Source organism: Rattus norvegicus, chromosome 19, assembly GCF_036323735.1.
Source record: "Rattus norvegicus strain BN/NHsdMcwi chromosome 19, GRCr8, whole genome shotgun sequence".
In the NCBI taxonomy this organism is placed as follows: domain Eukaryota; kingdom Metazoa; phylum Chordata; class Mammalia; order Rodentia; family Muridae; genus Rattus; species Rattus norvegicus.
In genome coordinates, this window is record NC_086037.1 from 32080398 (window position 1) to 32097363 (window position 16966).

Genomic DNA, 16966 nt, shown 5'->3' on the forward strand with positions numbered 1-16966 from the left:
GACCTGGTAAATGTCTCAAAGGCATTTATTTCTGTAGAACAATTGCTCGTTACAAAAACTGAAGAGAAGAAGTAGCTTGCTTTTAATCTGTGTGACGGGCACACACTGAATATATTTTCAACAGTGCGTCAAGGTAGGAGCTAAGCAAACCTGCCTCTAATAGGCTGATAATAATTACACTAATAATAATTAATAATCATTCGACATGCTAAACTGAAGAAGAAACAGCTGTGGTCCTGAGTGACAGCTGTGGTCCTGAGTGACAGCTGTGGTCCTGAGTGACAGCTGTGGTCCTGAGTGACAGTTGTGGTCCTGAGTGACATGCAACTGGTAGATGAAGCAGGACCCTCCTCAGCCGCTCTTGGACCTCGAAAGACCAGGTATGGCCACATCTATCACCTCTAAAGAGCCAACTACATGTCTTCTTTCCCTTTTCTTAACTTTTTCTTTTCAGACGAAATAGCCTCCACCTCACAGTCACCCTGCCACATGTCCCAAGTGCCGTGTGTCCTGATGGCTAGGTGCAAAAGCATAATCTCTTTCGTCTTCTTTTGAAAAAATATCTATTTATTTTATATATATGAGTACACTGCAGCTGTCTTCAGACACACCAGCAGAGGGCATCAGATCCCATTACAGATGGTTGTGAGCCACCATGTGGTTGCTGGGAATTGAACTCAGGTCCTCTGGAAGAGCAGTCAGGGCTCCTAACCTCTGAGCCATCTCTCCAGCCCACAAGAGCATTTCTTAATTTTGAAATTTATAATCCAAATTCTTGAGTAATAAAAACTTTGAGCAGAACGAAAACAAGTTTCACTCAGCTTAAAGACGCACTTATAGAAGTTTCCAGACCTGTTGTGGGTTTTATGAGTTCTACCCTAAAGCATTAAAAATGTCCCGAGTACGAACAGTACAAACACTGAGCACTCGGTCACCTCACAGGGAACTTGAATTACCAGAGCAAGCCAGGCCTGGGGAGGCAGAGGCAGGTGCATCTCTGAGCTGGAGCCCAACCTGGTCTACAGAGCAAATTCCAGAACAGCCAGGACTGCAGATCGAAACCCTGTCTCAAAAACACTGCAGCATAAGTACTCACAAGCTCTCTGCGAAGTTCCCGGGCTCCAGGAAGCCAGTGAGATTTTCTTCCTTCCCCCTGAGGAGCTACGATGAAAAGGAAGGTCCCTAGGTTACATGCGGCCAAGTCTTTAACCTGAGAACAACAACCGTGTGCCGTTAGAAAACAGCGCTGTGCCGTTATGTACGGACCTTCTTTTCAAAAAGCTTCCTAATGTAGGGTTTCCAGAAATGCTGCTTTATCCCCTTTGCCTCCAGCACTAGGCCGTCGTGTAAGGAGCAGAGCTTCTCAATGACACACGGTGGATCAGAGGACGGGTGAGAGTCCCTGGGGTGGCCGTCCTCGGACACGCCTACATGTATAAAGTCACAAAATGGAGTCACTGGTCAGCACCAACTAGCTAGCATTCAATACACTGAAACACACATGTTAGTCTGCTCAGGATACGATCAAACGTGTAACTAGTTTACATATAACTCAGAAGATGGCGAGAGATAGAGTGGGAGATGGGCATGCAGCATCCCTGATACACACAAACCAAGAGGCTCACACTTCCTCAACCTACAGCCCAGTGCTCAGGAGGACTGTCATGAATTAGGATGGCCTGAGCCATAAGGTCCCATCTCACATAGAGAAAGGACTGCATACACTATAAATTAAGTAAATATCTTTTAAAATTGTGGTGGAGGGAAAGTGTATCACGACTCAAAAGATGAGTCATAGCGAGTTCCACAACGAGCAGAGCTGCAGAAACCCTGCCTCAAACAAACAGGCAAGCATTACCCATCTCTGTCTGCTGAGAGGGCTCAGCAGGTGGACACATCTGCTTCCAAGCCTGACAACCTGTTTGATCTCTAAGACTCACCCTGTGAAGGAGAGGGCAGAGTCCCCAAGCGTCCTCTCACCTGTACATGTATACTGTACAGCCCAGGCCTTCCCCTTCTGCCTACATTAAAACGTGACAGTTTTTAAAAAGACACAGCTCACAGATGATCAACTTTGACTTGATCATATTAGACATACTTATAGTAATTTATAGTGTGCTCTTTCATAAGAACATTTAAAAAAATCAAAGAGAATGAAAGGAAACAGAAACAGAACAAATAAAAATATCAGTTGGAAGCCACAGATGTGGCACAGGACAGGGTACCATGTGTTCAGTCCCCAGAACAAAAGGTAAGAGGACAGAATGAAGAAGAATGGGGCAGAGGTCAAGGGCTCCCTGTCTAAAACCCTTGGCCAGGATTTAGCGTTTCATCTTTTGAATTTTGGATTATCTACACCATCTTTATTAGATGAACGTGCAGAACCAACAATTCTTTGGTGAAATCTAAAACTTTATTTTTCTGCTCTCTTGTTTGGTCTACAGTCCTGAAGATTAGACTTGGCGCCAGCCAAGCAGTCTGTCACAAGCTCCCTCTCAGGCCAACATGTCCCACCGTTTGAGTCACAGGCAATTGTACCAACACATGTACTCCACACATGTTTAAATCAACCCTGATGGGAACGTTGAAGTTCTCATTGGAACCTGACTGACGATCAGAATTCTCCACGGGGTTCTTCACGCAGAGTCAGAAATGTAGACTAGTCTATGCACTCTCAGTATTCACACGTATGGCTTACAGAAATCACATAACTTAAAGTATAGTACACGTACAGCCAAAATGACTGTGATTCTCATACTGGTCACCTCGAGAGCAAAGTTCTTGTTGTTTTAGAATTTTATTTTTTCTGTAGCAAAAGAAGTAAAATGTGGTTCTTTTAGTCAATTCTTTGTTGCTACTTGGAGTGCGTTAAGCAACAAACGTGCCAACAGCAAAAACACCAGCATGGCTTTAGAGCTACCCTTGTACAGAGTTTCTAAGTTCTTCTCTTTTTCTATATATTTTCCAAAAACCTCTAAAGTAACCATTTAAAACTAAATTTGGGGACATTTGCTTGTTTTGTAGAGGTGGGGTGGGGTGGGCCCTGGAGAGATAACTCACTAGTTAAGAGCACAGCTGCTCCTCCAGGGCACCTAGGTTTGATTCCCAGCACCCACATAGCTCATGGCCATCCATAAGCCCTGTTCCATGGGATTTGACACTCTTCTTCTGGCCTGTGAGAACACCAGGCACACATGTGGTATACAAACACACATGCAGACAAAACACCCATACACATAAAATAAAACGAAACATTTAAAAGATGTCTGGAGATGCTGACTTCAGTATGTGCACTCCGTACGCTCAGGCTCTCGAATACTCATGCTCTCTGAGCCTAGCAAACCTTCGTCCATTCCTATGGGTAAAAACCAGACAGAAACATGTGCTGTCAATAAACTTACCTTTAAAATTAGGGTTCACAAGTTCTTTCCGGTTAGAGCATTGTAGGGCATTTCCATAAACTAAATCTAGTGCACACAGCAGAAGATGGTAGGAATTGACCAGATCATCACTGATCATGGGGAAGTTTCCTGCAGGGTTGTAAAAGGAACAGTTAAACAGCGTCCACTGCACGGTGTTTTAAAAACGACTGCTTCCTGTAGCTGTAAGGACACCACACACCACTGTAGCAAGTAGGTTCAAGAATGACACTGCGTCTTGGCAAATTTACATTTAGGACACTGATAAGGTATGTCTAAGAATTTAATGAAGATGAAACTTCACTTAAATTCAATATGCATTCAATAGGCTACCATTGAGTAGCTAGTAGTGAACTAAAACTTTAATAATTATTGGTTGAATCCTTGGAATTCTGAACTCGAATACAGAATTTTACCAACTCTCTCAAACTGTAACAAATCATTTTACATAAAAAAGTGTTTCTGCAGTGAAAATAGCTAGAAATATTTAGAGGTTAACCACTAGAAAAATGATCCGTATATGATTTTCCTCATATCTGTAATCTAAAGAGAAGAGAGCCTTTCATTAGAGCACTAATGGTAACATTTTAAAATACTTTCCTACATAGCAGTAAAAGGTCATTCACATTAATCCGATGGAATACAGATACAGACATCCGACTTCAAAAGCTACTACTGCCCCAAGGATAACGACCATGCTTTTAGCAAGAAAGGAAGGAAGGAAGGAAGGAAGGGAGGGAGGGAGGGAGGGAGGAAGGAAGGAAGGAAGCTCACGCCTGCAGGAATGCTCTTCCTACAGAGCTGATTATGAAGGATGCTGAACTGCTCCGTTTAATTGCCAGCCAGCATCTGTCTGAAGAGCCACTGTCACATCTCAACATCTTCACACAGTGTAGGTCCCAAAGCACACACCACACTTTCACACACTGTGCCTACCCGAACGCATCCAGCACCCAAGCTTTCCTTCCTCTCGACTGGCTCTGTATCAGACTTTCCCCATTTGCTTCCTTCCAAAGAAAGTTACCACCTACCTTAGCTTTTGCTTTGGGGCATAGGTTGAACCAAAATAAGTAAGTAAGTAAGTAAGTAAGTAAGTAAATAAATAAATAAATAAATAAAATAAATCTGCTGCTGCCAGAAAAGCAGATAATTATTGAGAGAGTAAATTCTGCATTGGTGCAACCAAGCTAATTTGCTTGCCTCCGCTATAAAAGGTCAAATATTAACAGTCTACCCCTACTGTACATAAAGCAGGAAGCCACACTTCCTGTTTTCAAGCTTCTAAGCCATCACTGGCCGGCCAGAACGTGTCCCCACATGACTCCTAACTGCAGGCTGGAGTGCCCCTAGGGGTGGAGTTGTAAATGAAGCTCAGGAAAGTCCCAACAGGGCGTCTTTGCCATCGCAAACCATGACCTTACAAAGGGTCCATACTCTCAAACCACTTTACCATTTAATCAACAGATGGCAGCAAGACTCAACCTCTAGTTTGGCCTTCTTGTCCAGGAAAATCATTTCCTGTTTTATGAAAACAGGAAGTAGTCTTCTGCTCAAAAAGCCCTCCCTGTGACAGCTCACACTTGTCACTTGCCATGCCAAATCAACAAATAGAGACAGAGAATAAGCTTATTACTGGGGATGTGAGACTCTGCCACTATTACACTAGCAAAAACATTTGCTAAGCACACACAAAACAGATTGAAATCCTGGTAGCCACACAGTTATCCAATAGATCGAAGAATTACCATCGGATGTAATTCCAGTCACATAAGCTACTATGGCAGCCTTCACAGAGAAGCCCAAGCTTTTATCTTGTCACTGGCTTATACCACGTTTATTTAATATTTGTGGCTCACGGGGTTGGGGATTTAGCTCAGTGGTAGAGCGCTTGCCTAGGAAGCGCAAGGCCCTGGGTTCGGTCCCCAGCTCCGGAAAAAAAAGAACCAAATATTTGTGGCTCACGATTGAATACAGGGTCTCTTGTGTGGGTTGGACAAGCCGTCCACCACTGGGCCACGTCTGTCACTTCTGATTGCACTGAAGGCTGCCAGTGTCATTGTTATGAAAAGCATAACTCAGAAGCTCACAAAAACTCTTCCTTCCACTGGGCACACAGCTCAGATAACGATGGCAGACTCCTCTGTGCCTTAGAGAGGACCAGCCGAAATTACAAATACTCCTAGAGGCCACACCTTCGTGTTCAGCCTCAACTGGAAAGACATGAGAGCTGAGTTCAAATCCTTACATTATTCTTTTATTTTTTCTATTAATTTATTTATTCACTTTATATCTTGATCACAGTCCCCTCTTTCCTCCCAGGCCCCCTTAAACAGCCTGTCTCCTCCCCCCTCCCCTTCTCTGAGAAGAGGGAGGCTCCCCTGGGTACCAACTCACATCAAGTAACTGCAGAACTGGGTATATCCTCTCCCACTGAGGTCAGGCAAGGCAGCCCAGTTAGGGGAACAGGATCCATGGGCAGGCAATAGAGTTAGGGAGAGTCCCATCTCCAGTTGTTGGGAGACCCACAGGACCAAGCTGTACATCTCCTACATATGTGGTGGTGTGGTGGGGAGGCAGCCCGTACATGTTCTCTGGTTGGTGGTTCAGTTTCTGGGAGCCCCAAGGTCCAGGTGAGTTGACTCTGTTGGCCTTCTTGTGGAGTCCCTGTCCCTCAGGGTCCCTCAGTCCTTCCCCCAACTCTTCCACAGTACTCCCTGAGCTCAGCCTTTGGCTGTGGGTCTCTGCATCTGTTTGGTCAGCTGCTGGATGGAGCCTCTCAGAGGAGACTTATGCTAGTTAACTGTCTGCAAACGTAACCTTAACAGTGTCTGGCTTTAGTTGCCTAATCTTGAAATGAGTCTGTTGTGATAGTCGATCTGATAAAGGCAATCGCTTACACAGTAATTTTCCCTTATCCATGGCCTTATTTTTATGGTTTCTGTTACCTTTGATTAACAGACCAAAAATATCAAATAGAAAATTTAAGAAATAATCCTCAGTTAGGCAGGGAACCCTATCATCCAAGTACTAGGGAAACTGGGGCAGGAGGGTCACAAACTCTAGGTCAGAGTGGCCTAAAGAGTTAGCCTCACACAAATAAAAACTACATTTCCAATTGCATGTGTCCTTGTTCTGCCCAGCTCCGAGGACAGCACCGTCCTCACTATGTCCAGCATGTCCAAGCTGAATATGCCATGTGTCCACAAGTCAACTAGCTGTTCCTGCGGTTGGTGGGTCTACTGTGTCCACACAGCAGAGAGTTTACTCAAGCAATGTGTATTCTACTTAGTAATGACCCTCAGGCAGTACGGCAGCTTGCCAGAGAAAAGCTGGAAGGTGGAGGTGTTTCCATTAAGTGGAGAGATGGCTGAGTGGTTAAGAGCACTGGTTGCTCTTCCAGAGAGACCAGGGTTGAATTCCCAGCGACCTCTTGGAGAATCACAAGCAACTGAACTCTAGGTCCAGAATATCTGATGCCCCCTTCTGACCTCCTCTGGTACTGCATGCATATAGTGACAGACAGACATGCAGGTAAATGCACGTGCACGGAAAACAAAATCCTTAAAAGAGTCGTACGCCGATGCTGCTAAGACTTAGAGTACAATAAGGTAATGTATAGAGACATAATTTACATAACATACTAGTACACTTCCATAACCGCTCTGTTCTTATTATCTCTTACTGTGCTTGATGTACAAATTAGACTTTATGTAGGTATGTATAGCAAGAATCATAGCATTCAGCGGATAGAACCATCTTTGGTTGCAGGAATTAGGAGGTATCCTGCATAACCCCCATACCCCAGTATGCTTGCAGCTCCTCCCAGTTCTGACACTTCGTGTCTCTTTGAACTGTCTCAGTGGCAGCAGCATGCACAGTCTACAGAGATAAACCTAACGTGTGTCATTGTGCCTTCTCCTTTAGACTGGTAAACATTGTCCCTATACAGAGCACACCAAAGGCATAGAGGTGGACTCCAGCACAATGCATAGGGTAATGGAATGAAATAGAGGAGAGAAAGAGATTCTAGGGATCTGATTAAGTTTAGTCACATTTGTTACCTGAAGACATTCAGAATGACATCAGACCTAAGGCCTTCAGTCCCACTCGGTGAATCAGGCACAGCTTGTGAAGAGCAGAGCCCCACATGTAAACTAATGCAGCATGTGGTGGTTCTGTCCACAGCTCAGAAGAATAGCTTCACGTCAAAGAGATGTGGACAAGAATAACACCAGGGGTATGCCATTTAACACAAGGAGACGTGAAACCGTAAAGGCAGTAACGTGCCTCCTGCGAAAAGTGAGGCTTTCTTCCCAATTCATAATGAGCAGATAAAATCAGCACTAAAAGAAAAAAGACAGCTAGCTAATTCCTGCCCAAATACACGTTACTCTTACCTTTTGCGTATATAAAAAGCACCCAACAAAAATGGAAAATTTCAGATGTGGTACAGGGCTGTCGCCTGGAGAGGGAGAAAAACAAAGTTGTAAGACAGAAGAATTACAAAAAGACAGCCCAAATGACTCAAGTCAGATAGGGAACAGGCCCACAGGCAGTGGAGTGATAACAGATGTGGCTTTTCAGGGAGACGTTCAAGACACTCTGCCCCAACCAAATGCTGAAAGCAAACAGCCAGGAGGCAAAAACAGCAGGTCAGATGCAGAACAAACAAACAAACAAACAAACAAACAAACAAACAAACAAACAAATAAACAAACTCCTTTCTAGGTTTTTGGGGTCAAGACACATAAGGCACAAAATAAGAAGCCACAGCTCTTGTGATGACATCAGTACAACTAACGCTGCTTCCGGGCTGCAGGCAGTCTGGGTTTACTGCTTCTCATGCAGATGGACTGCATACTCTCCCTAAAATATTCCACACAATACAACGACGAAAGGTCGTTCCAAGTACATTCTGGGTCTATCCTCATGCCCATACTCCATCCACTAAGAGACCTGTTCTATTTGACCACGCTGTCTGCTAACGGGGTCTCAGACCTGCTGACTTTTCTTGACTTTTAGCTTGACTTTTCTGCCAAAATCTCCTGCCAGTCCTTAAACCAGACTTCTATGGGGCCCAAATCACAAGAGCCTCATCTTCTGTTTATTTTCGTTTTCTGCCTCACAATCTCATGTCACCTAGGCTGGCCTCGAACTTGCTATGTAGCAGAGGCTGACCTTGAACACCTCCACCTGCCAAATGCTAGCAAGGACTGCAGGTTTATGTCACCACGCCCAGCTTTACAGGAGGACCAAGAAGAGCAGCAGGTCTGGAGAAGAGAAGGGAGCTGGCTTGGCTCTGGTCCTAGCATGAGCAGGTGCTTGTTTCCCTGGTCCTTTCCCTTTCGTCTGTCCAAGTCACTGTACTGAGGAGTGGTACTGGATTTAATCTAGTAGGTCACGGTCTAAGGAGAATCAGTCAGAGCTGTGCTTCCAAAGTAGCTTATTGTAGTACTCAGGAGGTAGTGGACCCTGTAGTTCAAGGCCACGCTTGACCATTTGACATGTGCCAGGATTCCTGGGCTACATGAGACCCTGTCTCAAAAAGAAACAAACCTCATGGCCTTTCTGCCATAGTATCTGATAACCTACTTATGGCTTTGATCAGCCTCAAATGTCAAACTTAGGCCTTCTTGCTTGTAATATATGAGCTACTCTAAAGTTTAGCGCCTACCAGTAGGGCTGTGGAAGTGCCTGATCCATCTGCTCCCCGAGTCCCTCCGGCTGCTTCTGCACATACCGGTATTTCCTCTGTCCCGAAGGCCCCACCTCTCTCTCTCAAGCCATCTGCCAGATCCCACCCAGTTCTCTTTACTCTGCTATCAAACTGGCTCGTTTCGGTTTATCTTGGCCTCAGAAATCTCACTTTTCTCTGCCTGCAGCACTCTCATGATCTGAATGTTACTTCTTCCCTCTTGCGTTACTGTCAACTCTCAGAAGAGAGACCACGCATCCGTTTGAATGCCCATCCGCTACGCAATACCGAAACGGTAGCTTCTTGCTGTGTTTAACACATGGTGACACAGTCACAGCTCGACGCCACAGTCATGCTCATGAGGCCGGGCTGGCATGGTAAAGCGTCCAGGTTCTGCAGTTCTACCCACTGTCAGATGCCTGGGCCGCCTGCTCGCCGGAAGTTTGTTTTCCCCACGTAACAAGGCTCAGACTCCTAAGTGTGTCCTGTGTTCACGCTCACACCTGAGAAGAGTGCTTCCTTCACACAGACACATGCCATGCATCATAGTGTGACTGTTAGCAGGAAAGTGCTGGAAAGTGCCAAGACCTGTAGAGTAGACTCCTGTCATCCCAGAACCTGGAAGGCCGATACAGAAGGATAGCAAGTTTGAGGCCAGCCTGGGCTACACAATGGCATTCCTTCCCCCATTTTAGGAGGCTTTGATTTTGCTTTGTTTTATTTTCTCTTTTTGGCTGAAACAGAATCTTATACAGTCCACGCGATCCTCCTGCCTCAGACTCCTTAATGCTGGGGTTACAGTTCTGTGTACCTACACCCAGCCTCTTGTACATTTCTTATGAGTACTGTGGTAGCTCTATTTAAGAGGAAATTTCCTTAGAAGCTTTAAAAGTTTCCCTTTCTGTTTTAAATAACTTTGACTATTAAAGGAGGGGAGTCTGTGTCTTGTAAAAGATAGAGAAAACCAGGTAGAGTAAGGGGATTTTGTAGACCTGACTGGAAATCAAGTTCACAGTAGTCGAATTCCCCTGTTCTCACCCAACCCAGTTTCTCTGCTGTTGACTGATTATGAACATCAGAGTCACTCCAGGGACAGTTATTCAGTTTGATGTAAAGGTCAAATAATAGAAAACATCAGGATCTGATCAATACCAGGGAAGTCCACTGGGAAAAGTGCTTAGGGCCTGACTTGTGCAACCTGCACTTTTGACTGCTTAAGTAAAAAGGGAAAACTATATCAGTGTAAAACCCAAACATTTTGGATTGTGAAAGAAGCCAGGCAATCTCTAATATACGGCAGAGAGCAACAACAAATTATTATTTAAAAAAATACTTTTTAAGTCAGGCGTGATAGTCCAAGTCTATAATCCCAGGACTCAGTGGCAGAGGCAGACAGATCTTTGAGTTAGAGGTCAGCCTGGTCTACATAGCGAATTCCATGCCTGTAAGGCTACATCATAGCAAGGCCCTATCTCAAAAAACAAGTGAGGGCTGGAGAGATGGCTCAGCGGTTAAGAGCACCGACTGCTCTTCCAGAGATCCTGAGTTCAATTCCCAGCAACCACTTGGTGGCTCACAACCATCTGTAATGGGATCCGATGCCCTCTTCTGGTGTGTCTGAAGACAGCTACAATGTATCCTATACCTGAAATAAATAAATAATCCTTTAAAAAAAAAATCCCGGGTTCTAAGGAGGAGCTCTTTGAAAAGCATTTTCCCAGAGACGCATAGATACACACCTCTGCTTTCTTCCTCTTTGCTGGCGAGGTTGTTCTTCTTGGGGATATTTAAAAATGTCTTGAAAAATGGGTTCATATTTCTTAAAGATCACAGCGGAGACAGTGAAGTTTCTTTCTAATCTTTCGGTTCGTTCTCGGAAGTGTGGGGGTAAATTTGCCATATCTTCCCACTTCTTCATCTTGTTAAAAAATTCAATTAGGCTGATAATAAAAACAAATCGAGGTACTTTAATAATGCAAAGGTGACGTTATGCCAATACAAGTAAATCAAAATCATTTCACTGAATTATATCTGGACAATGACATAAAATCAAAGGGATGCCTTTGGTTAGCTTAATCTCCTACCCTTTACCTTGTCACTCCCACCTCCTGACCCACTCTACTCAGGTTTGGATTCCGTGTGTGTGTGTGTGTGTGTGTGTGTGTGTGTGTGTGTGTGTGTGTGTGTGTGTTCATGTAGCTGACATGTGGCAATGCACACAGAAGACTGAGATTGATGCCTGGTGCCTTCCTCATGACTGTGTCACTTGGATTTTTCTGCTGGGTGTGACAGGAGCTTTTACTGAGTCATCTCAATGACCCTGCCTTAGATCTTTTAAATATTAGAACTCCGATGCTGGAGAGATGGCTCACCACACTTAAGAATATTTGCTGTTGGGTTGGGGATTTAGCTCAGTGGTAGAGCGCTTGCCTAGCAAGCACAAGGCCCTGGGTTCGGTCCCCAGCTCCGAAAAAAAAAAAAAAGAAAAGAAAAAGAAAAAGAAAAAAAAGAGTATTTGCTGTTTTCACAGAGGACCTGGGTTCAATCCTAGCAACCACAAGGTCACATATGACCATCTTTTACTACAGTCCCAGGGGATCTAATGTCTTCTTGGACACCAAACATACACATGGTACCATATACATACATGCAGGCAAAATGCTTGTACACATGAAATAATAAAATGAACCCCCAAAAATTTAAAACAATACTAAAGTTAGAATAGAAACAGACAAAATTTTAATGTGAACATCTTCCTAAACTAGTTCTCTGCCCCTCCCAAATGTAACCCCAATCTTTTGTTTGCTTTTACATTTTATGTAAAATGTATCACACTACAAGTAGCATTTTGCAACTTAGTTTTCATTTAATGTTTCTGAGGCTCATTAATGTTAATACATGGAAATATCTAACAAGTTTAATTACTAAAACAATTCCTTCCTATGAACATTCAATAACTTTCTGCATTCACTCAATGAACAGAGACCGATTACTTCGAATTTTCCTTTAATAAAATAGTGCAGGTCTGGAGAGGGGCTCAGAGGCTAAGAACATTTGTTGCTCTTGGCAGAGGACTGAGGTTCTGTTCCAGCAGCCACACCGCAGCTCACAACCATCTGTAACTCCAGTTCCAGGAGATCCAATGCCTTCTGACCTCCACAGGCACCGGAACACATGTGGTACACACATATACATGCAAACATGCATACACATAAAAAACCATGAATTTTTGAATGTTGCCATAAGCATCTTGGTATGCACGATGTGTGTAGGAGTTTCTTTAGGATCAGAGAAGACGCAGGTCCAATTTTACTACACATTTCACATGCATTAAAACATAAGTTCTGGGCTGGAGAGATGGCTCAGCGGTTAAGAGGACCCGACTACTCTTCCAGAGGTCCTGAGTTCAATTCCCAGCAACCACATGGTGGCTCACAACCATCTGTAAAGAGATCTGATGCCCTCTTCTGGTGTGTCTGAAGACAGCTACAGTGTACTTATATATAATAAATGAATAAATCTTAAAAAAAATAAGTTCTATGCAGAATACCTAATAATTTATATTTATTTACCTTTTAAATCCATGGTATCTTCAAAAGCTTCTCGGTCTCTTTATTTAAACTTAAAGCAATATTAGGCAATAAGTTATAACCTTTAATGCATTACAACACGAATACACTCATGTTCGTACACTGCGATCCTGACTCCGAAATGGTAAAGGAAACCACAACTCAGTTTCTACACTCAGCTGTGTACATGTTAGATGCTCAGAAAATAGTAAACAGAGAGAATTTCCATTATCAGTGTGGTGTCTAAGCTTTCTTAATTTTAGCAGCATCCTACTTTTCAAGCTCTAACATAATTACCTTTGCTCAGAACATCGAAGGATTCTAGTTAAAGACACATAGTTTCCTTCAGCAGTCCCTTTGCTCACAGTAGGAACAGATTTTCTGCAAGCCACATATAAGGCACATGCTAACCAATGGAGATCATTTCCCTGAAAGAGAAAAAAGAGTTTTAGCTAATGACTTCCGTGTGCTTCAATGGAAAACTTCGTGCATTCATATCGAAAGTGATATTTCTATGACGGCCCTTGCCCACGGCCTCTTCTAGTATGTGACATTGACATTCGTCCATGCATGGTACTGTCTCTGTTCCTTTACCTTGAAGCAGGGCAGAGTCTTATGCCCCTGTACATGATGGTCTTTATTAATACCACAGGTAAAAGTGATGCTATACAATCTCAAAGGTCACAGAAGGGAATGCTGATACCGACTGCCTTCATCTTTGAGGATGTCATAAACCAGCATACAAAGCGTGTGCCTCCCTTCAACTGACATGCTGAGAGAGAATATGGCAGTGGCCAGTTCTACACAGAGAGATGCCCAAGGAACCCTACCATACTGACACCCTTGTGACACAGTGCTTCTGGGTGAGACAACAGTCATTTTGATGCAGACAACATAGCACCTCCTTTGCACTGCCTGAATTCCCAAACTGTAGCATGATATCTACCCCAGCTTTCAGCAAGGATGTTAGGATCTAGGCTCAGGTCCACATGCTTGCATGGTATGTCACCCATCAAGTCCTCTCTCCTCCACTTAAGCACAGCTCTGAGCAATGGTTTCATACGGTGTTTGGTTTGGAGGACAGTTTTGGTTTTTGGTTTTTGGTTTTGGTACTGATGGGTATTAGAACTCAAGGCCTTACCACCAGACACAGTCCGCTACAGCACACCCTCAACCCCATGTTGTCACGATTTCCCCAATTATATGATTTCAAGGGAAACTGAGCTTTTCAACTACTGAGTTTTATTTCCATCAAGATCTGTTAGGAAGAATACAGGTAAGCAGTTAAATTGTCATCTTTGTTCTAAAAAAGGGGGGGGGGGCTTAAGGGAGATGAGAGAACCTATAACTAAATCATCCCCTGAAAAGGAAAAAAAAAAGTCTTATACATGAGGATGCTACAATGCAAGAGATAGGGGCTCAGGAAATACTCCAAAGTGAACAGATATTCATGCCAGTATAAGGTTGTTCGAGATGCACTGTGATAAACACCACAGCTAAAAGCAACTTGGGGACGAAAGGTTTATTTAGTTTACAGGTTACAGTCAGGAACTCCAGGCAGGAACCTGGAGGCAAGAGCTGAACTACGCAATGCTGCCTTCTGTGTACAGCCCAGGACCATGAGGGGTAGCATAGCCCACAGTGGGCGACATCACTTAGCAACTAAGAACATGGCCACAGGCATGCCCGCTGTCAATCTGAGGGAGACGATTCCTCAGTGAGGTCTCCCTCTTCCCAAGTGTGTCAAATTGACAACTGAAGTTATCACAAGGGTAAACTGGGCTAAGAATCAAGATTAAAACCTCACTAAACAAGCCAAATTAAAAAAAAATAAATAATAAACAAACAAATAAATGGAAAGCCTTGGCCAAACAAGAACTAGTGAATATGTTCTCAAAAATAATTTACTAATCCAGCAGGTTGAGCAAGTAAAGGTGCTAGGTGACAAACTGCAGATCTGATGGACCCCCCAGGATCCACCGGGGACACACACACACACACACACACACACACACACACACACACATTTACTAGGCATCTGTTAAATGTCAGTTGCATATGCGACACCAGGCTTCATATTGACTTCGTTTCTGTGAATTGAAGCCTCTGCTATGTTATAGTGCTTATTCTTGCTAATTTACAGTGCCCTCTCTAAGGTGAAGTAAGAGTTCGTTTGGGGGTCTCTATGTCCTTCAAGCCCGAAATTCCCCTCTTTGCCTGGTTCCAGGGAACACTAAGTCAGGAGGAAGGCGACAGCCTCTTCAGCCAGACGGCTTCAGTATATGCAATTATCTGCACGCATACACACATTGCTTTAGTTAAGCTTTAGGTCAGCACTTTGAGGTGGGCACAAATAACAAAACTGCTTACACAACCAAACTGAGTTTCACTGTGGTTGCAAACTTGCCCAGAGTCACTCAGATCTGGGTCTGAAGATGTCCTATTTCTTTTTTTTGTGGGTGTTAACAAATGGAGAGAGGGAAATTCAATGTGTGACGGTTTTTAAAAAATAGAAATAAACCAACTCAGAAGAACGGCACAAGTCCAGCCATCGTATTATAGTTAAATAACATCTTGTTTAGCCTTCGGATCGGGGGCCTCTTTGCCCCTCTCTTTCAGAAGCTATATATAAAAGCAAAGGGCCATCCGCACAGGCAGCGATAAACAATCCGGACTTCCGTGTCACTTCCCATTGGCCCACACAGGGGAGGTGCCTGCAGAGTTGACAGACACTGGCCCAAAGAGCCATTTTCGTCAACTGCAAGCCCCGTCCCAAGAACGGAACATAACAAGCCTACACCTGGATGACAGCCAAAAAGAGTGCCCGTGCTCAGCAACAAATGTTGTGTGTCTACACCCGCTTTTCATTGCCGGGGTTGGGGGGCAACAATCCTAAGCCGTTCTCACACGGAAGCAAGCCGGAAACTTAATGCGTCTCCTAAGACGGCTGCACAGCAATGGTGCGGTGCAAACGACCAAGTGACCCCAGAGCCACCCCGAGTCCCCGACTTCCGCGGAGGATCTGAGCACGCACCTCCAGCGTGTAGCTCTCGCTCATGCTGCGGTAGCTGCTCCAGGCCTCGGCGCGTGCCGCCTCGTCCATGTTAAGGCGGCTGCACAGCTCTTCGAACCGCTGTTGGATCTGATGGCTTGGGGACCCTGCGGGCTGCGCCCGGTCCGCGGTGTCGCCATCCTCCTCCTCTTCCTCTGAGCTGGCTGCAGCAGCAGGAGGGGGAGGTGACGACTGGTTGCCTCCAGATGCCATGGCACACCCGGAGGCCGCGGCTCTTCAGATGAGCTTAGGGCCCGGGCCCACAGCCATTCAAACCGCGAAGCGCCGGCCCGTCAGCAGCCCGTAATGCTACTGTGCCGCCCCCAGAGTTTCTAGGTCCCATGTGGGCACCCGTAGGTCTGAGCATGGCCTGCTGGGAAATGTAGTCTTGGCCGGGCTATCAGGGGAACCAAAAGTCATGGAAGAAGAAAGCAAAAATGCGCTGTTCTTCATTTAGGAGCGAGTGAACGCGCCCTCTCCCATTTTTTTTAAAGCCTCTCTCAATAGTGAGGCCATTCATAAGGTTCTTTTGAAGAGAAAAGGACCAAAAAATATCGACAGGAGAAGCTTTAGTATACAAGCTCTTTACAACACTTCCTCCTCCTAGAGGAGGAAGCTAAAAGGTCCAAAATAAAGATAATAGTTTGGCTGCCTTTTCTAGTTCACGTTACTGTTGCTGAGATAAACACTGACTGTAACCAGCTCGGAGGGGAAAGGACTTATTTCATATTAGTCTTTACAGTCCATCATTGAGGGAGGCTAACACAGGACGCTGCTTACTGGATAGTTCCCTCTTGCTTGATCAGCTACTTTCCTAATAAAACCCCTAGCCTCCACCTCCGCGGCTGCCCACCTGCCTAGGCAAGACCCACAGACCAACCCAACAGAGAGGATTCCTCAAGTGAGACTCCTATGTCAATACTATCTATGGCCAAGGTATAGTGAGCTAAGATTGATCTCACTAACCAAACTAAAGCAAAACAAAGAAACCCTCAACCAAACAATCATGAATGCGTTTTCAAGAATAACTGAAGATTTATATTAGCCATCATATAACCGCTCCTAGGTGAGGCAGAGGGTAAAGTTTACTATAGATAAAAGGAAGAGTGCAGAGCAGGAATGTTTAGGTGAGTCCACAGAGGACAAGACCCTGAGCCACATGACGGGGGAAGGGGATGAGAGGGGGAGGAGAGGGGAGAGAGGGGAGAGAGGAGAGAGAGGGGAGAGAGGG

The 16966-nt window shown here is 44.7% G+C and overlaps 1 protein-coding gene across 4 annotated transcripts in view; it reads right to left on the bottom strand.

The window, feature by feature from the left end:
• The window catches only part of Rbl2 (RB transcriptional corepressor like 2), a 46778-nt gene extending 30708 nt beyond the window's left edge, over positions 1–16070 (bottom strand). For 2 of the 4 annotated variants that reach the window (XM_006255200.5, XM_063278309.1), the window contains exons 1-7: positions 15718–16070; positions 12981–13111; positions 10854–11054; positions 7817–7881; positions 3402–3530; positions 1267–1427; positions 1097–1161 (exon numbers count right to left, since the gene is read on the bottom strand). In XM_006255200.5, coding sequence (XP_006255262.1) covers positions 1097–1161; positions 1267–1427; positions 3402–3530; positions 7817–7881; positions 10854–11054; positions 12981–13111; positions 15718–15948 — 983 coding nt within the window. In that variant the 5' untranslated portion in view covers positions 15949–16070. The remainder of the gene's footprint in view (positions 1–1096; positions 1162–1266; positions 1428–3401; positions 3531–7816; positions 7882–10853; positions 11055–12980; positions 13112–15717) is intronic. The other 2 variants (XM_006255199.5, NM_031094.2) reach the window with 2 other exon arrangements.
• Positions 16071–16966: the final 896 nt, after the last annotated feature.